This window comes from Poecilia reticulata, chromosome 10 (genome assembly GCF_904066995.2).
Source record: "Poecilia reticulata chromosome 10, P_reticulata-male-v2, whole genome shotgun sequence".
Lineage (NCBI taxonomy): Eukaryota > Metazoa > Chordata > Actinopteri > Cyprinodontiformes > Poeciliidae > Poecilia > Poecilia reticulata.
Genome location: NC_088839.1, coordinates 22,114,775 through 22,139,720, shown reverse-complemented (window position 1 = coordinate 22,139,720; position 24,946 = coordinate 22,114,775). Strand labels below are relative to the sequence as shown.

The 24,946-nt window shown below is 37.9% G+C and overlaps 2 protein-coding genes across 4 annotated transcripts in view; both read right to left on the bottom strand.

The window, feature by feature from the left end:
• rab28 (RAB28, member RAS oncogene family) overlaps positions 1–15,885 on the bottom strand; it is a 38,690-nt gene extending 22,805 nt beyond the window's left edge. The window contains exons 1-4 of one of the 3 annotated variants that reach the window (XM_008420530.3): positions 15,699–15,884; positions 15,439–15,582; positions 5,085–5,181; positions 1,778–1,866 (exon numbers count right to left, since the gene is read on the bottom strand). In XM_008420530.3, the coding sequence (XP_008418752.1) occupies positions 1,778–1,866; positions 5,085–5,181; positions 15,439–15,513 (261 nt within the window). In that variant the 5' untranslated portion in view covers positions 15,514–15,582; positions 15,699–15,884. Of the gene's footprint in view, positions 1–1,777; positions 1,867–5,084; positions 5,182–15,438 lie in introns of all 3 variants that reach the window. The other 2 variants (XM_008420531.3, XM_017307236.2) reach the window with 2 other exon arrangements.
• A 5,020-nt stretch (positions 15,886–20,905) lies between these two features.
• Positions 20,906–24,482, bottom strand: nkx3-2 (NK3 homeobox 2). The gene is made up of 2 exons (XM_008420529.3): positions 22,578–24,482; positions 20,906–21,995 (listed from the first exon to the last, which is right to left on the bottom strand). Exons 1-2 carry the CDS (start codon positions 22,948–22,950, stop codon positions 21,571–21,573), a joined length of 798 nt encoding a protein of 265 aa, XP_008418751.1. The 5' UTR covers positions 22,951–24,482; the 3' UTR covers positions 20,906–21,570.
• Positions 24,483–24,946: the final 464 nt, after the last annotated feature.

The window sequence follows — 24,946 nt, the reverse complement described above, 5'->3', positions numbered from 1 at the left end:
GAAATAAAACATACATTTTTGTTTGACTTTATCTCAGCCAGATTGATGATAAATATCAAGTAAAAATAGAAACAGTAGGTGGCACTGCTTCTCTTTTTACAGTGAACTTCATAATTTGTCATTCATGATTCAGATTCACTGAGGTCAATTTAGGTCATCTCCTCTGGGCCAAAAATGTAGGCTGTCTGCTTAGAGAGAGTTTTCTCCACCCTCAGTAATCCAGAAAAGTGTAAAAAAAAATAAAGAAGAAAAAAACAAAAAAACAAAGTCACGAGACAATAAGAGACTCATGTTTGGGTGAACAGTCAGGTCGAGAGATGTTTACGCGAACATAAAAATGAAGTAAAAATTATAGAGACAGAAAACTTGCAAAACCTGCTGACTGAAATTAGGATCAATAACACTGATAGCTCCGCCATCGCTATCAATACTAAAACTTTTACTTTTTGAAGAACTGGAAAGCGGAAAATAACTCTCCTTTTACAGCATGATGCAACATGACTAAAAAGCTTTTTGTTGCTTTTTGTTCAACTGACACGCACTGTCACAACACGTAATGTTGGCGATGACAGGTTAGACCTCCGACAATTATCCAGAGCCTTTCTGAACAGCCATGATTGATTACAGGATATTCAGAGCCAAACAAAAGGCGTTAAGTTTTATGCAACTCTGATGAGAAAACTTAAAGTAAGCAAAGTGTTATAAATTGGCAAAGATGTATGACAAGAAGGAAAGAACAGGAAAAATACATGATTTATCATTAAACTTTTAGTATGCTTTGGAAAATGTTGAGAAAGTTCCCCCATCAAGGCAGAAAAAAAACACCTTCTTTGTTTAGTTGAAAAGTTATACATTCATATAGCTGGTATACTGGAACAAACTTTAAACATTCACAGTATTATTTGGGCCCCCTACTTGTGTATATTTATCCTGACACCTAATGCTACAGGCGGCTCTCACTTTATTAAATGCGATTATGGATGCATTTGCAATAGAAATAGCACTTTGCAAAAGCATTCATACTGTCATTCAGAACTCACTCAATATGAAAATAGTCTACTTGTGGGTATTTTGAACTCAGTATAAGTCCAACTGTTCTGTCAAAGATCAAAGAGAGAGGGAGGAAGTTCAAACTGTCTCTTCCGTCAATCAACATGGGCAAAGATCAAATCCCTGACTCCAGCGTCTCTCTGCCCGGCTTTCTAACCACACAGCCAGATAGAGATTTAAACAGGAGCGGCAAAAGCAAATCAGGTGGACTAGCAGTGTTTGCAGTACATGTTGCTGTGAAATATCATCACTGTTGCCTGGATAGCAAGCTGTTCTTATGTCATAACAATCATGAGATTTTCATATAACAACAGTCTTCAGTCAGAGGCCTCTTCAGATTTGTTTCCGTTTTTATTTGTAATAAAATGTATATCCTTTTGCAATATTTTTTACATTTTTACACAGAAGGGAAAAAAATTATTTACATATAGAATCTCAAAATATTGGTTCAGTTTTAAATGAATTATTAGATTATTACGCAAGCAGAAATGTTCCTTTTAAATGCTTTTTGAGCGTCAATATGCATTGTAGATGTTATATCTTATATATTATTTAGCAAAGGAGTGACAGGCTCTGATTTTCTGCTGACGATGTTTTGAGAACAGAAATCTAGGACTATATGATTGTAAATTAATAGTTATATTTCTTGTGCTTCAAGTGGTTCAACAAACTACTCAAAGCAAAGAAACATACTGTACAAAGATCAACAACATAAGAGTGAACTTACATGAGCTCCGTATACATATTTATCCAGCATTTTGCCCCCTAATGTTTGGCCTCCAATGTCCCACACTTGCAGGGTCACATTCAAATTGCCTGGAATAAAGATAGAAGGTTAAACATTAAGAAAGATTACATTTACAAGAGAATAAATAAACCTGCAGCCCACCTCTTTCTTATCGGTTACAGTTCTTCGAATAAAAAGTTGTAAAAGGCAGGAAAGACATAAAAAAAAAAAAACTTGAAATTATGCATCAGTCAGAAATAGATTACTCCAGCATTACAAATATTCTTCAAGATATAAATATCTTGATCAAAGTTACCTTGTTAATACTCTGCCAGCTAAAAAAATGGATACAATATGATCTGCCTGACATTTAAGGATTTCTTTCCAGAATTCTCTTTCAGTAAACACCGTAGTCCTGTGGAAATGATGGATGGATTCCACCACAGCCTATGTTTTGCATAGCAGATTTCTTTTTTTTTAGGTATATTAAATAATTTTTTCACACAAAATGAAAACAATAAAGCAGTAATTAATCTTTCATGCTAGGGGCTCCTAAACTGGCAGCTCATATGTAGCTAAGATCCAAGTATATCAAGCAGAGAGATAGAGGGGAATGAATATGTCCGCTTACCCTCTAATTTTAAAAGTCTCAGTGACTTTTTATTTCCCTGTTTGCATTATGCCAGCGCCTGCCAAGTAGGTAAAGTGAGGAGAATTATGTGCTGTTAGGGGAAATAGCAATAATTAAACGCAATAGTAAAGACACAGAAGACTGTTCTGCTTATGCTTGTGGAAAGAGAAAAGAAGAGTTGAATGATGGGAAGTGAGAGAAAGACCAAAAACCAAATAAATATTTTCTTCCTTTGGAAAATGAAAAGGGCTTAAAAAGGAAGACGGAGGACCGGACAGTGAGGAACTTGTGTTTGAGTGACGGCCTGCAGCTCTGATGGGGATGAGAGCGTGCGCTGTGGACACGACTGGATGAGTCGACCCCTTCAGAAGTCCTCTTTTTAAATAAAAGACAGGAAGTGTTGAGGTTCACAGTCACTACAGCTAGACTATACACTGTCAACGTCAAGTTACACGAGGGAGCGCAATGAATTACAGCTCCTTGGTGTCATAAAGAGCCATCCCCACCCACCCAGCATGCTCAGACACCAGCTTTCTTTGTGTTTTAAAAAGGCTTGTGCTGACTCAACACAGCCACTGTCATTCTGCAAGTGAGCAAGACTGAAACATTAAAACTAGAGATGCACCGATCTGATTTTTGCTGGTCGACATGGTTTTCTTTCAGGTCTGATCTACTGATTCCATTTTTTGTGGTACAAAAAATTCTCATAAATTATTTGTCTGAGCTGGGAAGTTTCAATTCAACTGAAACATAAAAGAATTATGAAGCTCCCATATTTTTAGGAGTACAAGTTACAGTTTTTTTATGGTTTGGTTGGTCCTGCAACATATACTTTTTTTTCCTCTTCATGGTACATTTTTTTATTTTTGAGGCTTATGCTGCAGAGTGACTCAGCAGTTCAGAAAATACAATATTTATTTTTAAATGCTAAAGCATATATACCTATCCTTTGTCTGACTTTTTTTATTAACTAAAATAAAAGTTTAATAAGGATATTATGCTGGTTGATGTATTTATAGACCAAAAATGGTGGAGCTTATTGTCTTAGTTTTTAAAAATATATATATTTTTTCTTATTATTTCACCTACAGATCCAATAATGTCAAATTTTGTCCTCTAGCTATTTGATTGTTAACGTCAAATAGACAACATGTTGCTAATATCGCTTATCTTAGTGGGATTTGACGCTGATGAGGAGAAAAGGGCCCAATAGGTCTGACAGAGTTTATCAAGTGGATTTAGCTCCTGTCAGGCCCCTGTCTGCTGCCTTTACCTCACTGGTTTGGCAGGGACATCTGGAAGAAGTATTGTTATAAAAAGCACACACAGAGGAGGTTGTTGTGTGCCAGTCGGCTTCGTCTCACCTCTGCCTGCATTGGAAAATGTACATTAAGTTTGACAAGCTGGGCCTTCATGGGGAGAGGAGCCAGCGCTGGCTATATGCTACTTTCCCCCCTGCTGCAGAAGGCCCTTACAGCCCCATAGAGACCCACACAACCTCTCCAAACCGAGGGCGAGCCGGGGTCCTGACAAAATTTGGGACCACCCAGCTTGAGGAGCCACCCTCCTCTTCATCAGTTCATCAACACCCAATTCCCCAGAAAATGGGCCATTTAACAACTCGGGTGTTGACTCCAGCTTTGTTACCGCCCCAGTGATATAGACATACGTAATCTATATTTAAACTGAGCCAACGGTTTTAATGCTGAAGGGATCACTGGGTTTCAAACAGAAAAAGAAAAAAAAAAAAACGTTGAAAAGAGAGGAGAGGTCATACAATTAACAGCATTTGTTCAGATTCACATTAAGTAGCTCAGCACAGTCTGAGATGATAGTTGGCTCTTTTCAACCAGACTCCACCACAACATTTTTGGGGGTTTAGTTCTCCTAAGCCTTCTGAGCTGAAACGGACACAAAATCAAAACAGAGTCCCTCAGCCAACTCACGAATCAGCATGACTTTTACTTTTAGCACTTAATTTGCCTTGCTTAATGTTGTTTTATTAGTAATGAAAGAATGGAGCCACTTTCGAGATTTCTGGATCTTAGGCTTTGGCTGAGGATGAAAAAAATACATTTAAATGCAGAAAATCTCTATTTTAGAAAGAGAGACTTTAAAACAGGGCACTTTCTGTCAAACATAGCAAAAAGCCATAAACATTTAATTTTTAGACTTGATGAGAATATATAAAGTGCTTTTATTTCAAGTGGGTTATATATAAACACAAAAATTGCATTTACTTGGGCATGAATTGTTACTTTGGGCATAAATATGACCAGTGGACTTGTGCAGAGCATAAAAAATTGTGCCGTTTGCTCAAGAGAGGAGAGCTTTCAGAGCGAATAAGCCTGAGAAGTGGCAGACGCTCGACAATGAGGAGCTAGCAGAAAAGTCACATTCAGCTCCCGCATTGACGTTAATGAAAAACTGTCGGGAAATGAAAAAACGAGAAGAAATAAGGGACAGAGACTAATGGGGAACAACAGGCACCTTTGTGTCGTAGACGTTCCTATTAAAGTTCACGTTATATAAAATAAATACAAAATCTACAGTGTTCTGCCAGCAAGGTTGACTGGTCTAGCTTTGAAAATACATATTCTCTGCAGTTGTGCAACATATGTCTGCGCAGTCTCTCAAAATGAGAAGCACTCCCTAAAGATTATGAAGGTGTCTCACCTGGAAGGCTTATTCTCTTCAGAAAGAAATCCAGGCCGATGGTTTGTTTGTACTGCTTCCCAAAGGCCTCCTGTGCAAATCTGGTGGCGAGTGATGTCTGAAACAGAATGACAAAAGGACAGACGTGGAGAATTAGAGCCAGACATCTCTTGAGTCATCAAAAGAACTAAAAATATGCCATTCAAAGCAAAGCTACGGGTGCAAAAAACGATTTAAAGATACAGGATACCTTTATTCAGTGTGTGTTATTTATTTGATTTAGTGTCTATGCATCACAGTCTGAAAAGGGGTGAAATCGGACCCTTTTTATTGAAAATAAACATAATGTTAAAGAACTTCCTGAAAAGGTGATATTTTGTCCCATTAAAAAAAACGCCAGTCTGTTTCGTTTTTCTTCAGTTTTTTTTTTTTTTTTTTTTGAATGATTGCATTTTAAAATATTTCTCAAAATTCAAGAAAACTACAGTTATGTGATTCTTCACCAGGAAACCATGCAGCCATAATTTATTAGAAATGTAACCTTTACGACAAGTTTCATCTTTCAAATCAGTCAGAAACTGATTGACTAAAAGGTGCACTGATGTAATCGTCTGCTTCCTCAGCTGTAGAAGTGACAGTTCAAATCAGAGTAAATTACAAAAACAGGTGTCAGAGAATGTGCCATGTCTCTGGACTGAAGACCTAATAATTGCACCCAATTATTAAACTTCCATCACTGTCATTGTTGCATTTGAGAAGGGGGGAAAAATAGCATGTCAAGGGCTCTCCTAAAATCCGTGGGAATTCATAGCGCAGTCAGTACATGCCAACTGTAATTCATTTTGATGGATGAGCCTAAGAAAAAACATGAAGAGGTGGATGTCTATTAGCTATCTTTAGAGCAGCGTGCTTACATAAACACAACAGAGAAGGGAAGCAGTGGGATTCCCTTAGAGTTCATGACTGTCAGTAAATGAATTTTAATGTGATGTCTGACAATCACTGCTAGTTGAGGGATTTAAAACTCGATTCTTTCTTTCAGTTCGCTAAGCTTTAAGCTAAGCCTGTGTCCTTTTCAGCTGAAAGGGTTTAGATTTAGTCTAATGGTCTTACAAATAAGGCAGGACGTCTTTCAAATTAATCAAGAAAGAGACAGTACAATATAGTGTAAATAGGATAGCCTCTTAAAATGGCTTACTGAAGTCTTTCAGAGTTATACAAATGTGTTTGGTTTTCTAGCACTGCAAATTTATCTTTTCAATTTAAAACTTACCTTAAATGGCATTAAAGAATAAGTTAAAAAAAAGTCCCTCACTTATTAAATGCATAAAAATCAAGAACTGCAAACATTTTCAATCCATAGGATAGGGTGTACTGCTAAGCATGTTTTTTAGTATAATAAAAAATGTATTGTATATGTTAAGAGTCATAGCAGATCAATATGGAGGACCAAAACTGACATAATAATAAATACAAGAATATATATATAAAATAATAAATATATATCCAACATAATAAATAAAAGAATAAATATAAAAATAAAAGTAGAAATATGTAAATAAGAATAAATATATATCCTACATAATAATAAATAAAACAATAAATATATATTTTTATAAGAAATAAAGGCATAAATATATATTTTCTTTTTCATTTCCCCTTACACATGAGTTTGCGTCAAGAAAAATAGGTATTTTGCTTAGATTTTTTTTTTTGCTTCTCCCTTTTCTGCTCGCTGTTTTTCCGTTTGCTGTATTTCCGTTTGCTGTTATTTTTTGCTGTATTATTTGCCGTTTTATTTGTTCGCTGTATTTCTGATGCATCGTTATGTTAATGAGGTGGGGCTGCCTTATATGTCCAGCTCTTCTACTATTGGTCAATAAAAAGGAAAGAGAACGATCCGTGTGCAGATTCATAGACATAATATAAGAGTAGACCCCGCATTGGCTGCACCGGCGCAGGAAATACGGCTGTCATCTTGGAGCGGTCGTCCCTCCTACTTTGCTCAACCAAAACAACAGAAGACGCCTCAGCACTGAGGGATATTGTTGTTCGAATCAATGGACTATTGATGTGAGGGCTCCACAAACAACATTTCACAAGTAAGATGGACATATTATTGTGTATATTTTGTGATTAGAATATTACTTTACTGTATTTAAGTCCACCGGCGAGATACCAGCTAATATTAGCTACAGTGTTTGGTGTAATATAGGGTTCAGCCCCGCTATGAAGGCTAACTGAGATTCCGTAAATCTAAAAAAATTAATTATTCTCTAACACTGACTTAGATTATCTAACACAATAGCCTACATTAGAAATTAAACAATGTAACATATATTATAAAACTTATGTGTTATAACATTCACCAGCAAAGTTTACAAATGTGGTAAAGACCATTATTTATATGTAATTTGCTCACTCTGTCAAAAGTAAGATACGTCCGAAATCTTCCGTTTTTGTTTTGAAGGTTTCATAAAGACAGGATGTCAGGAAGAGGGAAATATCTTTAAAGAGAGACGGATTCACTGCTACGGAAGAAGATTGGGGCCACCGAAAAAAAAAAAAAAAAAAGAATTCTGACTTTAATCTCATAATTCTGATTTTAAATCTCAGAATTCTGACTTTAATCTCAGAATTCTGACTTCTGAGATTAAAATCAGAATTCTGACTTTAAACATAACGCTGAGTGGAGTGGTGGACCGCTCCAAGATGGCCGCCCTAAATCTCGTCAGTGACAATACGCGAGAGCGGTCCATGAGGCCTCTATTCTTATATTATGTCTATGTGCAGATCGATTGTGAATGCCTGCGCTTCACAGTGACGTCAGACAATGGCCGCCATAACTCGAAGAGGTGTATCTTTACTTCCGGTGTGATTTTGCCTGGGAAACCTGACTGAAAAATTCACGAATCCTCATTATTTTAAGGATACAAAAGGTAAGGTTAATACCAGCATTTAAGTGTTAGATCGCTGTTATTACTCATTGTAAATTCACCATTCTCTCACTCACACTCACCATTCTCTAAAATAAACAGCCTCCGATCGGAGAGTAAACCAGCTAGCAGCAGCTTTAGCCACAGTTAAGAAAAATATACACCGCTCTGTCAGTGCTGTAACGTTTAGAGATTCACTTTATCAACTTTAATAATACAGCATTTAAGTGTTAGATAACAGTTCTTACTCATTGTCAATTCACCATTCTCTCACTCTGTATATAATAAACAGCCTCCGATCGGAGAGTAAACCAGCTAGCAGCAGCTTTAGCCACAGTTGGGAAACATACACGTACACCGCTGCCTTTCAGTGCTGTGTTGTTAAAAGTTTCACTAAAATCACTTACGTCTTCCAACACTGTTGTTTAGAAAAGCATTTTAAATATTGATTTAAGCGCCATCTGCCAAATAATTTACATATTCTGATGTGATTCATAATTTCTCCATTTGTTTTGTTGTCCATCTTTCTCAACAGTAGCCGACCTAACAACCTACCATGATGGTCTTGTTCCTCTGTGGATGGCAGGTTCAGTCAATCAGCTGTGGGGCATCTGCTGCCTAATGTCAAACTATCATGGGCCTCTTGATTTAAAAGGAGACAAACCAGTACAGAGCCTCCCTGTGCAAGTCACACTTCTTGGATGAACACTCACTACTGCTAGCAGCTGTGTTAGAAATGAAATCTTTGTGTATCTATTCTGTAATTAATATCTATATGCATCTATTAATAAATGAATTGATGTCAAGTAGAGTTCTGTAAAAAACTTAATAGCTTTTCTTGAGTAATCTACATACAGGTCCTTCTCAAAAAATTAGCATATTGTGATAAAGTTCATTATTTTCCATAATGTAATGATACAAATTAAGCTGTCATATATTTTAGATTCATTGCACACCAACTGAAATATTTCAGGTCTTTTATTGTTTTAATACTGATGATTTTGGCATACAGCTCATGAAAACCCAAAATCCCTGTCTCAAAAAATTTGCATATTTCATCCGACCAATAAAAGAAAAGTGTTTTAATACCAAAAAAGTCCATCTTCAAATAATTATGTTCAGTTAGGCACTCAATACTTGGTCAGGAATCCTTTTTCAGCCTTCAATGTGGCGTGGCATGGAGGCAATCAGCCTGTGGCACTGCTGAGGTGTTATGGAGGCCCAGGATGCTTCGATACTAGCGGCCTTGCTGTGAGCAGGTGCCAGGTTGTGTTAAAAAATTTAATCTTTATCTCCATAAAGCTTTTCAGCAGATGGAAGCATGGAGTGCTCCAAAATCTCCTGATAGCTGCTGCATTGACCCTGCCCTTGATAAAACACAGTGGACCAACACCAGCAGCTAACATGGCTCCCAGACCATCACTGACTGTGATGTCTGGGCTTCTGGCCTTTTGGCATTTCCTTCTCCCCAGTCTTCCTCCAGACTCTGGCACCTTGATTTCCGAATGACATGCAAAATTTGCTTTCATCCGAAAAACGTACTTTGGACCACTGAGCAACAGTCTAGTGCTGCTTCTCTGTAGCCCAGGTTAGGCGCTTCTGCCGCTGTTTCTGGTTCAAAAGTGGCTTGACCTGGGGAATGCAGCACCTGTAGCCCATTTCCTGCACACGCCTGTGCACGGTGGCTCTGGATGTTTCTACTCCAGACTCAGTCCACTGCTTCCGCAGGTCCCCCTAGGTCTGGAATCGGTCCTTCTCCACAATCTTCCTCAGGGTCCGGTCACCTCTTCTCGTTGTGCAGTGTTTTCTGCCACACTTTTTCCTTCCCACAGACTTCCCACTGAGGTGCCTTGATGCAGCACTCTGGGAACAGCCTATTCGTTCAGAAATTTCTTTCTGTGTCTCACCCTCTTGCTTGAGGGTGTCAATGATGACCTTCTGGACAGCAATCAGGTCAGCAGTCTTACCCATGATTGCGGTTTTGAGTAATGAACCAGGCTGGGAGTTTTTAAAAGCCTCAGGAATCTTTTGCAGGTGTTTAGAGTTACTTTGTTGATTCAGATGATGAGGTTAACTGCTCGTTCAGAGAACCTTTTCATAATATGCTAATTTTTTGAGACAGGGATTTTGGGTTTTCATGAGCTGTTTGCCAAAATCATCAGTATTAAAACAATAAAAGACCTGAAATATTTCAGTTGGTGTGCAATGAATCTAAAATATATTAGTTTAATTTTTATCATTACATTATGGAAAATAATTAACTTTATCACAATATGCTAATTTTTTTAGAAGTACCTGTATGTGCAACTTTTACATTTAAATTGCTTATTTTTGTAAATTTTACACATCTGGCAACAAAGTATGTGGAGGAGAGTAAATGCTAAAATTAAAGCTGTCATTGTGGACCAAAGACATAAGGTTTGTGGCTGTTTCTTTAAAACATCTATTTAATAATTATATTAAACACTGTACATGGCTACTACATTACACATGATTACCACAATTAACAATTTAAGTCATTGATAGAGAAAATTTATTTACAAAAGGCATATCAATTTTATTTCAACAGTATGTGCTCAGGTATGTGCTCAGGGTTTACAACTTTAGTTAGTTAGTTAGTTAGTTAGTTAGTTAGTTAGTTAGTTAGTTAGTTAGTTAGTTAGTTAGTTAGTTAGTTAGTTAGTTAGTTAGTTAGTTAGTTAGGTAGGTAGGTAGGTAGGTAGGTAGGTAGGTAGGTAGGTAGGTCGCATTTCTCCAATGAAACATTAATATCTATCTATCTACCTATCTAAGACAGCGTCTTCCTCCTCATGTCTTGATCGTAGCAAGAGTTTGTCGTGATGGAGCAGCGGATGTGGCCTAACTGTCAAGTTTTGGACTTGTGGCTACAGGTAATGTCGCTACTTAGCGGGTGGTGAAACTAGCGTAAGTGAGGAGGGTTTAATATGATCATGCATTTTACATGACGGGTGACAACCCCAGTCTATACTATAACAATCTGATTAAGATTAGAGTCTAAATACGTTCTATTTCCAAAACAGAAAGGCTACGTAATGTTAGCCAGCTAACAAATTACTATTGCTATCCTAGCATATCAACTAACAGCTAGAAAAAACCAAAACACGTACCTTCGTAGTCAAACTGGTATCAATCAGCGAGGAATTTGTCCAGTTTAGATTATGTTGATGAAGAAAAATTGTTTGCATATAGTGATATCTCTTTATACCGTATTTGTGGCAGCTGTTTTAGAGTCCAGAAACAGCGTTAACTACTTCAGGACTGTTGAACTGAAGCCGAAAGCGCCAAGTAGGTAGGCATTCACAATCGATCTGTACACTGATCGTTCTCTTTCCTGTTTATTGACCAATAGAAGAAGAGCTGGAAATATAAGGCAGCCAACCTCATTAACATAACGATGCAGCAGAAATACAGCGAGCAAATAAAACAGCAAATAATACAGCAAAAATACAGCAAACGGAAAAACAGCGAGCAGAAAAGGGAGAAGCAAAAAAAAAATCAAAGCAAAATATCTTTTTTTCTTGACGGAAACTCATGTGTAAGGGGAAATGAAAAAGAAAATATATATTTATGCTTTTATTTCTTATCAAAATATTTATTCTTTTATTAATATATTTATTCTTTTATTTATTATGTTGGATATACATTTATTCTTTTATTGATATGTTTATTCTTTTATTTATATATATCAGATATATATATTTATTATTTTATTTATATATTTATTCTTTTATTTATTATTATGTCAGTTTTGGTCCTCCATAGGCCAAGGCTTCAAAGAAAGCAAAATGTTAATGTCAGCAGTAAAAAGCCGGATCAGCGCATCTCAAATCTAAGTCTCACTGTTTCGCCCATACTGAGTTTTCACAAGTAATATGTCTATTAAAATTAATGTAAAATATTTATTCACTGATTTTTGGAAAACATTTGCTGGTTGTTTTTTTAGTACTACCCAGTGAAGAACGTGTTTCAGTCTCAAGTGTAAAGAAGAAATTGCTAGGAGTGACTGACGTAACAAGGAGAAAATCAGCCGTTTAAGTAGCTCAAACAATCAGTGACAACATAAGACTAACAAGCCTGGACTGCAGAAATGTATTCCACATGCTCATGTTGGGCCTTTTGGCCATTTCTCTTGGCATTGCAGTAGCTTGCCTCTCTTCCTTCAACACAGTTTTAATTTTTTTTTTTCATGGTACAAATGGAACTAACCGGCAAATGCAATAGCTGGCGTAATTCTGACACACAGACAGAGAACAGCACAGGGTCACCAATGATACCAGTGCCGGGAAACTGGAGGCAGAAACTTGCAGAGAGAAAAAAAAACATGGAACATTGACAACAATCATGTGATTCAACAAAACTGTCTTCTTTTCACTTTTCAAACAGTGACAACAGATAGAAATGTTGTCTAGCTAATAGTTTACGCTTCTGTTACTCTTCTGTGCCTAGAGTTCCTTTTTTTAATCCTATGGATCACAGAGCAGCAAATACTGAGGAAAAACTGAGTCTTCTAACTCAGGTTGAAAAATGGAGCAGTGTGTAAGTTCAGCCCTGCGTCTTAAAAGTCTGGCTATATCTGAGATTCCATATTTTAAAAACATTTCGCTAAGGTGCACAAGTCTCTCCACATCTCTCCATATTCTGAACGGACAACAAACCGCAAGCTAAAATACCACTGAAAACGCTGTCCAAGAAAAACTGATCCGATTGCAATTTGCTCAGCAAATTGACATTAATAAGGGGGGAAACGGCATTCAAGATGTCAGTCAGGGGTGCCTAGTCAAAATGGGGGGGCAGGGCTGCTGTTTTCTGTCCAAAACAGACAAGCAGGTAAGTCATTGAGACAGAGACGAGCTGACACCTGGGAGCAATGTGAGCGGGGGTTATTAATGTAGCGTATCTACAAGGAGTTGTGTGTGTGCGTGTGTGTGTGTGTGTGTCCCACTCAACGCAGTGCCTCCCAGAAGAAAATGTCGACCTTCTGGAATGAGAACACTAATTTTTCTCTTCGTGTCTCGCCTTTACAGCAACGCTCATTTTCTATCTCCCAAAAGGAAGGACAAATTAGTCACAAAAGAGGATGTGTGGCTAAAAAAGCACTTGACAAGCCTGTCTTAAAATCACATTCAGTCTGGGATTCGAGATGCAGTGAAGAAGAAATGTGGCTGAATTGTCATGACAACCTCCTCGCTTTACTGCAAACAATTGTTTAATGTCACTAGGAGAAAAAAATCCCCTGTTGTTAATGTAGGCTTGGCTATTTTTTCCAAGGCTTAAACATAACACAGTGAATCAGCTACAAATCTAAACAGGACATAACAACGGCATTTAAAATTTTTAAGCTTTAGAAAATAAAAGCTATCTAAAAGCATAAGCCATACATGTTAACAACTTGCACAACTAATACAACTAGTCTATGAATGCCATCCAATTTTTGGTCATAATTAGAGAAAACAGAGGCATTTCCTCACAAGAACTGATGCAACATGAATTTTCTTAAATGAGGCCTCTCCCTGCGGCCATATGCATATGGAGTTTGCATGTGCGTATGCCAGGAGATCCGCTGATGGAAAGCAACCACCAGCTGCAGGATTTGGGCCCAGCAAACTGAGGTCTTTATCAGCTGTCACACAGCAAGTAGTACTGCATAGTGCATGAGTTTTACTCAAAAAGGTTGGCTAAAACACATTACTTTAAAAATCTTTCTAAAAATGAAGCTTGACGAGTCAAATATACATTTATTTAGGTAATTGAATCTTTACAATTAACATAAGCAGGTAATAGCTTTTTAACTGCTGCACAAGAGACGCTTATTTACTATCCTCTTGTGTGGATATAATACGGATTAAGGGTCAGACAAACTTAAGAGGTTTAGAGCAACAGATCTGAGTAAGATTTAATGGCACAAAATACACATTTTGCATAATTGATGTCACATAAAACCTGAAATTAGAAAGGTTTTATCATTCCTTTATAGAAGACATGTTTAGCTTAATGCCAAAATATTTAGAAAATAAAATGTAATTGTACACTACTAATTGTAGAAAACATACAGGTTAGATAATTAGAACCTTTCTATCAGCCATTTGAGAGAAATGAGTGGCTTTATATTTGTAAAACATACAGTTGCCTTAACTAATTTTATGGAAAACTACTTGAGTAAAGGTGATGTTAATAATCAAAAACAAGCTTTATTGCCATCCTGTCCATATTACTAAACACTGCAAACTATGTTAACATCAAGTGAGCTGTTACCCTCTCTAGATTCTTCATCCAAAACATTTTTCATGTGCATCAGGTAACTGAGCAACCTGTTAACAAAAATGCAGTGTAGACACTTGCATTTAATGATAGTTTAAGCTTTGCACAACATGCATATTATGATTTTCTGTTTAGATAGAAGTAAATTGATTTACAGGTGACAGCTTAAGAAATACTTATTAAATAAAACTAAATACATTCCACTTATTTTAACATGAGTAACACACTGTGTATGTTTAGAATGTTATTCATTTTAAATACATTTGTTTCATGTATAGAATTTTACTGTGACCTGCTCAGCCTTATTAAAATGTTTTTTTAATCAGTCAGAGGTCTAGAAGTGCCAACAGGAGGGGACACCATCAAAGGTGACTGTAAGGGCCATCTATTCCCACAGTGTTTGGACCAACAGAGCCCAAAACTGTAAATACTGAAATTGTTTAGGAACAACTTCAGGAGATCCCTCTAATTATTCCATCTTTACAGCTCATCTAAAAAAAAACCAAATTACATCTAAACATTAATAATCAGTGTGTACCTCCATGATCGTCTTTATGTTTATTTTATTATTTTGTTTTGCTATTTATCACTTGTGTATAAATGAATGAGAGTTATCTATCCACTCGTTCTTTTTATTTGCTATGCCATCAATCTTCCAGGGATTATGAATACAAATAAACCTGTGTAGCCAAATCTAGCAGATTTACATGGTGAAATCCTTTGCATGTGCTGTCAATTTAAAATGAATTAAATAATATGAAAGCTAAACTTTGCCTTTTGCTTTTACAGAAGTGGTACAAAAGCAGAACTGTGCCAGCATTTTATTTTGTACCTATTATATGTTTTAGACAGTTTATGTCGTATATCTTAAGCATTAACTGGACTATAGAGACAGAAATCTCAAACAGAACCTCATACTGAATAGCTTAATCTGAACTTGAATGCTGTTAGCTTCGTTGTTTTAGCCTGTCAAGCTAAGTTAGCGTCGGTCGCCATGGTGATCAGTGCAGCGTCGGTGGGAGCACGAGCTGAATGCTGATTAAAACGTTCAGCTACCGATAAAAAACAACACGTCGGAGTGAAAATAAAACACAAGTCAGCCTCCTTTCCTGACGCTGAATGTGGGAAAGGTACAGTGTGCGTTTTATGATGGGTCTCACCTTTCCACATGCTCCGTCTCCAACCACCACAATTTTGAGCTGCTTGTCCTGGCTGTCGTCCTCCGAGTCCGACATGGCACTGCCTGTGCTCCAACCCGCGTCAGTCCGAAACGCCCGGGTAACCAGTTACAGGTAGCTGTCCGGCTGTCGGAATAATCACAGATGGATTAAAGCCGAGTTGACTGGAGAACCAGACGCCATTTTGACTTCACAAACGCAGACTGCAGCTGCTCTCCCCTCGGTATCATCCACTAACGTACCGCTGCCCCGACCGTTTCCCTCCTGAAACAGACTACAAGAGAAACACACTCGAAGCCACGGCTTGGCATGTCAGTCTGTAAACACGGTCAGAATCTCCATGAACCCCTTTGTGTTCACAGGAAACGGTTCGAACCGGAAACAGAATCCTCCGGCGTGTGTGCGGTCCAGTCTGTGCTGTGTGTGACGTGCTGTCGTTGCCATGATAACGCCAGACAAAGTAAGGGAGTGAAAAATGAAAACCTAAAAATCAAAGAAATACTTAAAATAATTACAGCCTGCAGGATTTTAAGTTGTTTTACAATTCACATTTTCGATCATTATTTTTTTTTCAAACTGTAATACATTTTTGCTATTTATGGAGGGTACGTTTTATGAAGTTTTGGTGCCGTGAAAAACATTAAAGTACCAAATTATAAGCGTTTTATAGACCACAGTAACAACTCTTTTGTCTTTATAGAAGTAAATGTACATCATAAAATGTTTTTACCCGCTTGTTATTTCGGCTTCGCAAACTATTGGTGAAAGTGTTGGAATAAAATGCATTTACTGATTAAAAAAATCAATAACATAATAAATATGAAAATAAATAGAAAATCCTATTAGTGGCACAACCAAAGGGGACATTGGGTGGATGGCTACCCCTGTAAATTTACTGCCCCAGCTGGTCAGTCTAATATGGATGAGATTTTTAAGATGGAAGACAAGTGAGGAAAAATCGAGAATTTATTTTTCTATTTTTTTCTGTGTCCCCTTTCTTATTTGTTTTAGTACGCCGCTTTGGAAGCGCATGTAGCATAGCCCTAGAAATTCTTATATGGCTTTTGGTTTTATTAATGTGAACTTCACTTTGTCTTTCCTTTTGAAAACTCGGGGTGCCCCTGAGGGATACATTTCAGCTTGACTTTGTAAATAACACATTTTGGCAAGTCAGTTCAGTTCAATAAAAGTTATTGTCATGTACAAGAAATAGTACTGAAATGAAATTCTTGAACTTCTCAGTATTGTGTAGTAAATCATGGTAGTGTAAAATCAATAAATTCAGTAAATACAAATAAAATGTTTGAAAAAGTGATCTATCCATCCATTATCTACACCTGCTTAACTTTATAGGGTCATGGGGGTCTTCTATAAAAAAAATAATCTTTTAACCCAAAAAGCAGACTTGAAACAATCTAAATAAATGATGTCTTTTATGGAAGTGGCTGCAGTGCATAAGAGGAATTCACATAAGGGTATGTGCCCCGATGCTTGTGTATTCCTAACCTGATGGAAACAAGGTGGAATGGGTAAGAAATGGGTGGACTGAAACAGTTGTATTATCGGTATGTTTGTTATAGTTGCTGGGGAAAGTTGGTTGCAGTTGCTGGAGAAGTTATGTGAGGGGAAGGCTTCCCCCACACAACTATTATTTATTTATTTTGTCCCCCTGCACTGACGTTTTGAGTACTTGTCACTCATTCCTACTGTAACCTAAGCCCCCACTCACCCATTAATGACAACGTCTTAATAAAACTCCTGTAATTTGGGTTAGGATGTTTGGTTTTGGCGCGCCATCCCTGGACCATCAGTGATCTCCATCTGGGCACCACATTTGAAAACCTATCAGAGGCACACATGGCAGTAATATATTGAGGTTTTGCATTGAACCATTGCAAAGGTGTATGACTGTTATGCATGCTGTTGAAATGCTGTTGAAATCAACCTTTTAATTCAAAAAGACATTTGATTCAGACAGGCATTCTGCTTTTCAGAAATGTATTATCACTCTGCAAACTAAGTAAGTGTATATTTAACTAACATAAACAATTACTAAGGGATATTGACACCGTGATATGTAACAAGCAATCTTACTGGGATGAATTATTGCGTTTTCAGGTTTCATTTTTGCTTAAATAAATCAAGTTTTGGTGACAAAATAAGTTTGTAAAGTAAGCATTGAACTCAAAATGTAGACAGTCAAAAAAAGTCTTGAAGTAATCATTTTGCTTGTGAAACCAGGTCCCAAGCTGTAGAAGAAATTCTTTGGGTTGCTGTTTATAAAAAGGATTTGCTTCATGTCAATGGAATCACACAGGCTCACATCAGCATTAAGTCTAAAGGGAACTAACAAACTCACAGGCTTTTCTGAAGGATTCTAGCCCAATAGAGAGTAAATATACAGAGGTTTTTATAAATCCTTCTGGCATTGCAAAGACAAATATTTTGCAACAACTTGTAGCAGCTTAACTTAAGAAAAAATTCTCATATAGTAATACAATAATTTTAGACAATTCACAAATTGCTTTGTTGATTTAAATCCAGCTTTTACTCCAAACAGCATTCAGGGTTCCATTTTCTCCATCTTTATTCTTTTTATATAGTGGCAAATTACAGTGTATACCCTCTTAAGGCAATTTACAAGATAAACAGGTGCAAATCATATCAAATATAGATGTCCAAATTAAATTTGAATTTGGACATATAATTCTTTTACTAATCCTTAGTAAAAGTTTTTTTTTTAAATCTTTAAAAATATTATATTTGGGACTCCAAAATTTATCAAACTACAAGCTGTGAAATAATAACACTGTAACTCCATGTGTGATGCCCACCAATGGTTTGTTTTCCTCCAATTTACAGAATTAAAAATAAAAATATACAGTCCGTCCTGTCGAGGTATTTGGGTGCAACTCTTTTTAAAGCCTCCAGCTGTTTTGCAGACAGTGTTGTTTGAAATTGTGATCCATGTGGTCCAGAGGTTGAATCACGGGGGATGAAGAGGACTCTCCTCCTGCTCAACTGTGAAGCACATGGCTGAGGAGGAAAGGAAAGGAAAGGAAAGGAAAGGAAAGGAAAGGAAAGGAAAGGAAAGGAAAGGAAAGGAAAGGAAAGGAAAGGAAAGGAAAGGAAAGGAAAGGAAAGGAAAGGTCATCGCGCAATGGCATGCTTTTTAGAAGCTCATTTCAAAACGTGATGAGGTTTTAATCTGGAATAAAACAACAATTTGCAGTAAAAAAAGAAGTAAGAATTAGATAAAATAATAAATTAGTATTTGTAGTGAATGGGCTTTTGCGAAGACTGATAAAGATTAGTTGTGACTCAATTTCAAAAATCTATTATTCTGCTGCAGCTTGTTGTTATTTTATCTGATAAACCGATATACTTACAAACAAATGACTCTATAAATGCAAACAAATATTCAAAGCTGATCAAAATATATTTCAAATGTATGTAGATAAAACATTTTGACAAAAAATATTTCACACTTGACTGCCTTTTCTCTCAGATTTTTCTTGACGGCGGCTCTCCTTCCCAAGTCCAGGGCTCTTGATTATATATGTTCATTTTATATAAGTTAGCATAAAGAAGTGTTAATAATTTTCACTAATTAGATTCTTATTACTCTCGCCCGGAACGTTAGCTGGAGATGGGCACCAGCAACCCTCCCGACCCCACTGAGGGACAAGGGTGAAAGAAAATGGATGGAGATTCTTATTAAGACAGAGACGTAACTATATGCACCAGGATAAAGAAGACATTCACAATCCGATTCGTGCCGGGACTATATGACCTCTGTGTTGAAAAAACAACGTTGAAGAAAATCAAATAATGATGACCAGTAAAATAATTATGTGATTTAAATCCCTCGTTCATAATTTATATGGAGCAACAATTTTGATTACGCGACCCCAGGCTCATGATGCGCCAAATTACGCACGTTAAACTGAACCTGGAGTATTTAAATGGAATTTGTGGTTTCATAGGAGGTTCGGGGTTTTTTTATATACAGAGGGGCAATTAAGATAAACACATAAACCAAACCAGAGCTGATCCCTGGGGTGTAAATGTTTATTTTTGTCTTCTTCATCTTCTTTTACAAATATGTATCGCAGCGAAACAAGGAAATAATAATCACAAATCCCAAATATTTTGAGCAGGAATTAAAGTCGGCCAATAATTTTTTTGTAAGAGTATTTGCACATTTATCGTCCAAATTGGGCTATTATTGTGCCACAGTATTCTTACGCAATAAAGAAACAATGGGAAGACAGGATGTTAATGGACACCAACAGGGGTGTTTCCCTCCTAAATACAAGGATGAAAGGAATACCAGCTCCTATATGTCCCCCTGTATCATATATATAGACATGCAGGTACATATACATGGTATATGTGGGACGGTCCACTCGTCACTATCATCACTGTGTGTCATTTCGAAATCCGAAGCAACCAAGGATGCGTTGGCTGCTTTGGATCGCATGCCTGCATCAAACAGATCAGCGGTGCGTTAAGACTGTTGCGCAACAAAAATGAAGGAAAACGGTTGATACGCAGCCATCTGAAGCAGGCGATATTAAATGGATTTCAGTACGTTTTGACTGATTTGCGGTCCAATGCTCTCAAGTAGCGTCAGTAGGGGATTGAATAAGCCTTCACAAGGTCAAAGATGAGGGAGTATTGCACGGCAGCTCCCTTCTGACCTCAACTTAACACCCAGGCTGTAAATATACTCGAAACAACAAGCCTACGCGACTCCTGCAATATTTCAGTTCCAATATAAAAACCTCAATCCGCGAAGAAAGAGGCGGTTAAACGTTTCTTTATCATAAAGGTGGGGGGTGGGGGGCGATCAAAGGGCAAAACGAGAAACCTATTCTTTGTTCTTAAATGTAGGGGAAGTGACATGGGCCTCCTTAACCCCGGAATACTCCTCTGCTTGTGATGACATAGAGCCGTAAAGGTAGCTGTCAGTTCGGCCTGTGCAGGAATTGCAGAGCTATTCATCATGGTGTGACAGGAGGAAAGCCACCATGGCTCAGGTGAAATAAAATATCTGAGGGATTGTGTTGTAAAGAGACGAGAGAGTGAAATAAATTACACTTTATTTACTAAGTAAATCATTGTTTTTGTTTTGTTTTTAATATCAAGCCCCGGGAGTTTCCCCTGGAGGAGACAGAAAACCCAGTTCAAGGCATGAAAATGATTTAACCAAATCAGTTCAATGCCCTGGTCACCTCAGATGGGCATAGAATAAACTAAAGAATACAATGTCGAGAACTGGTAATTAGTATTACTGATCATGCGTACATTTTACCTGACCACGTTGCAAATTAATGTGTGCGTAAAAATGGAATAACGCTCCAAAATGTTAGAAAACATCCTTGTTTTTTACGTTGCTCCCAGTAAAAGAACGCAAAACCAAAAAAATCGCATCCAGATTCAATAATTAATGCCTGATATGTTTTAATGTTATTCGATCTAAACAACCATTCAACACAAAAACATGCAAATTTCAGTCAGAAGTCGCTTCGCGCCACTCTCAGGCCCAACAAGCCCTTCTTTTAAGTCCGAACCCGCACATGCGCGCTGCATGCATTTTACACGAAGAAAAATGACATATATGCTCAAAAGTGCTTAAATATCTTACCTTTACAAACACAGCAAAAAATTAATAATAAAAAAAAACCCAAACACAATCTCTAACAGAGAGTTGCTCGTTTTAAAAAATGTCAATGGAATATATCTATTTCCAATCACTGCAGAGGTAGGAAGGCGCATGTAAAATCATATAAGGTGTCATTTTAAGTCTGTATGGTTCTTGAGGGGGTCCCAGCATCGAGATAAAATGACATAGATCAGTTTTTCATATCATTCCAGACAGTTTATAAGTACATCTGCAGATCAGACACAGACTCTTACTAAAATATTATTTAAAGTATTTGAGAGTGTAAAAAAAAGTCTAGGAACAACCCGATGACAAATCAGGGACGCAGAGCTGATTAACTTTCCCCTCAGGGCTCTTCTTCTTGTCAAAAAAACAAACCGTAAAGTTATGTTGGTTCCCGGGAAGAGAAGCAAACAAATGAATAATAAATAAAAGTCTCAGGGTTCTCACTGATTCCCCGCACACGCAGACAGTGTCCACGCAGGGAGGCAGTACGCGTACGGGTAATAGTAGGAAGGCTGCAGGGAGAGCAGCGGGGGCCGCAGGATCTCCCCGGGGCCGTACTGTCTCTGGTCGTCCCGCACTAGAACCTTCACCGCTACCTTTTTGGCCGCCGGGGTGGATGCCATCAAGTCTGCGGCCATCTGCCGGCGTTTCGTCTTGTAGCGGCGGTTCTGGAACCAGATCTTGACCTGTGTCTCTGTTAGTTTCAGGGAGGCCGCCAGGTCCGCCCGCTCGGGCCCGGAGAGGTACCGCTGGTGGTTGAAGCGGCGCTCCAGCTCGAAGACCTGTGCGTGGGAGAAGGCGGCTCTGGAGCGCTTCTTCCGCTGCTTGGGCTGCTCCAGGTTCTTCTCGTCTGTGTTGCTGGAGTCTGCGGAGAAGACGCACAAATTGGACGTGCATGTAATTTCTGATATTCAGCAATAATTTACGTCCTTCGTTTGTTTTTTGTGTGTGTGTGTTTTTTTTGTAATAAACAAATGATTTGACTTCAGGTAATTAAATTGAATTGAATTATCTTAAGATTGTTCCGTTATAAGGAGACATCTCCAATTAATCCAGAAGATTTGTAGAATATTATAATAATACAAAAAGACGTCTCATGAACTCCGCAATTCTATCTTAAAGTATAAATGAATATTAATACAGAAAACATAGATATCATAGTGAGAGGCTTAAAAATGTGCCAGACTTCCCATTTATAATCAAGCGTAAACAGAGAAGAATTCGTGCGTAAAAGCGAGCAGGATGTGGAGAAGTCTTTGCAAATTAGGTTCAGTGTCCTAAACGACCGTCGTGGTCGACTCATCTCTGCCCACAAAACAAAACATCTATTATTAACAATTGTTACGCAGTTTGACTCAAAATCTGCAGCTTCTAACTCAAAAACAGCCCCTGTGACACATTTAGGTGTTTTTACGCACGTATGCGCGTCTTCTAAAGGCCTACCCACCCGTAGTATTGTTGGGCTCACTGTCACTCTTTGCATTCTCCGCAGCCGCAGACTCATGGTCCGTCTCCTCCTGCAGGCTCTCCTCCGGCACATCTGACCCCGGCTCGCCGTCCCTCTCCGCCTTGCGCATGGCCGGAGTCTTTCCGTCGTTGTCGTCGCTGAGTCCGGAGTCCGAGTCGTAGCTTTTCTGCTCTGTCCGCACACAGGACGCCTCGTCGGTCCTCCCGGACTCGTCGTTCATCTCTCCGAATATTTTCCAACACGCCGCTTTGGAGAAGCATACGTCCAGCTCTGGTAAGTGTCTGCTGCTGTCCTTTTTGTTCAGGATGGCCTGGATGGAAAAAGGCATCAGCGAGTTGCCACGAACGGCCATTTTTTTTTTTCCAAGGGGAGCGACGCTTTGCTCGGTGTTTTAAGTTGAGTAATCAGCCCTGGCGGAGGAGGAAATGTCAGTTCATCCACATTTTAGGCTGCTCCCTCGCAAGAGTTCTGCTCAAGCTGAACTGTTTCCCTCCAGCGCTGCTTTCCGCTCTCATTCCCGCAGAAGAAGAGGAGATTTTGCAAAAAACCCGCTGGCGCGATGCTTATCCACCGCACAGATCTGCCATCAGCTCAGACTCTTTCCAGACTCCGGCCCTTTTTGCCCATTTTTTCAACCAAACAGCCTCACCTGTGACTCACATGCACTCCCCTCTGACGGCTATTGGCTAAACTGGAGGAAAGCCTTTTTAATGATTGGTCACTGCGTACATGACGTCATGCTGCCTTCACTCGGGTGGGGGAAAGTTAAGAAAAGTTTAAAGGAAGCTTTTTCTTTTAAATTATTGGACCCTGAAGTGACTAGCAGGCTGGATCTTCATCTATTTCTTTAACAAAACACTTCTCCAAATCAGCGATCAAACTATATCTTTGCAGGAATGGATTTTGCTTGTTGGTTGAGTTTGGATATTTTTGAAATCATGTAAAAACAATCAGTAATTGTCAGAATTGAGCATTTTATGGGATAGACACATCAAAGCTCAGAGAGAAAAATAAAACAATCCAAATATCACAATAAAATAATAAAACATATGTGAAAGCATTATCCAGGTTTCTCCACATCGCTTTAATCCAACATCACTCTTACAATAAACGCACAGGAGTTTTTTTATTATTATTATTGTGAAAGATTTTCACTTCATCATTTTGACAGCTGTGGGTAGCCTAATATGACTGTTTCTTTAAACTGGGAAGCAAGTCTAGAATTGACGCAACAAAGCGGGAGATGCTTTCCGGATTACTCGGTGTCTGTTGTGTTTTGTTTAACCTGCATCGCAGTCAAAGTGCTGCTGCAAAAACAAGCAAAAAAAAACAAACAAAAAAAAAACAGGTAGACCTTAACATGTGCACTGATAATATGGGCCTGAATGCAGCTGTAGACTGCGGGGTGTCTCAATTAAGGAGGGGGAAATATCATTAAAGCGTCAGATCATAAGTGGCGACCCAAAGATGCGTAAAAATGCGCACTGAGGAAATGTTTTAGAAAGAGGAAAAACAGAGTTTTTTAATAGACTATAAACATAAGAATATACAAATACATTATATGTTGCCTAAAGCGACATCCCGGAATCTAGAAATGTGAATATTTGTCCTGAAGATCCACATCCAGACCTTCCACTCTCCGCCCTTCACAGCTTAAACCGCCACCAAATTACAGCAGGACGCGTCTGATTAAAAACTAGGCGCATTTGCAAACCGCAGGGTTTCCCTGTGTAAGTGCGCAGTGCATAATAAAATGACCGCATAATTAGGATCCAAATGCTTTGCTTCATTCACGCCTTTCTGGAAAGGCATTTGATTTAGGCGAATCATTTCTGGCCTCATGTTTGGAGGCCAATGATTTTATTATTATTATTATTATTATTATTATTATTATTATTATTATTATTATTATTATTATTATTATTATTCAGAGTTATTGTGCCACATTTAAGTTTTGTTTATTAAGCCTTTATTAACACATACAAACAGAACCTGGACCTGTTTGATTAAAATGAAATATATTAATTAAACTGAGGGAAATTATAAAATTATTATTTATTATTATTATTATTATTATTATTATTATTATTATTATTATTATTAACAACACAATTTTAAATTAAATTGTATATATGTTACACTTGTTTGACACAATAGTACCGTCTGTGTTCTTCAAATGTTTTGTAAATTTTTCAAAAAATGATGTTAATTCGTTTCCTGCTGCTCGTCTTTTAGAAAATATTTTAAATAGTTTTTTGAAACGTAAATCTCAGGGGGAAAAACACCCAGCACTCCTTAAATAAAGTCGGCATCACATTGATGCCATAGCCTGCACAAAACTCATGGGA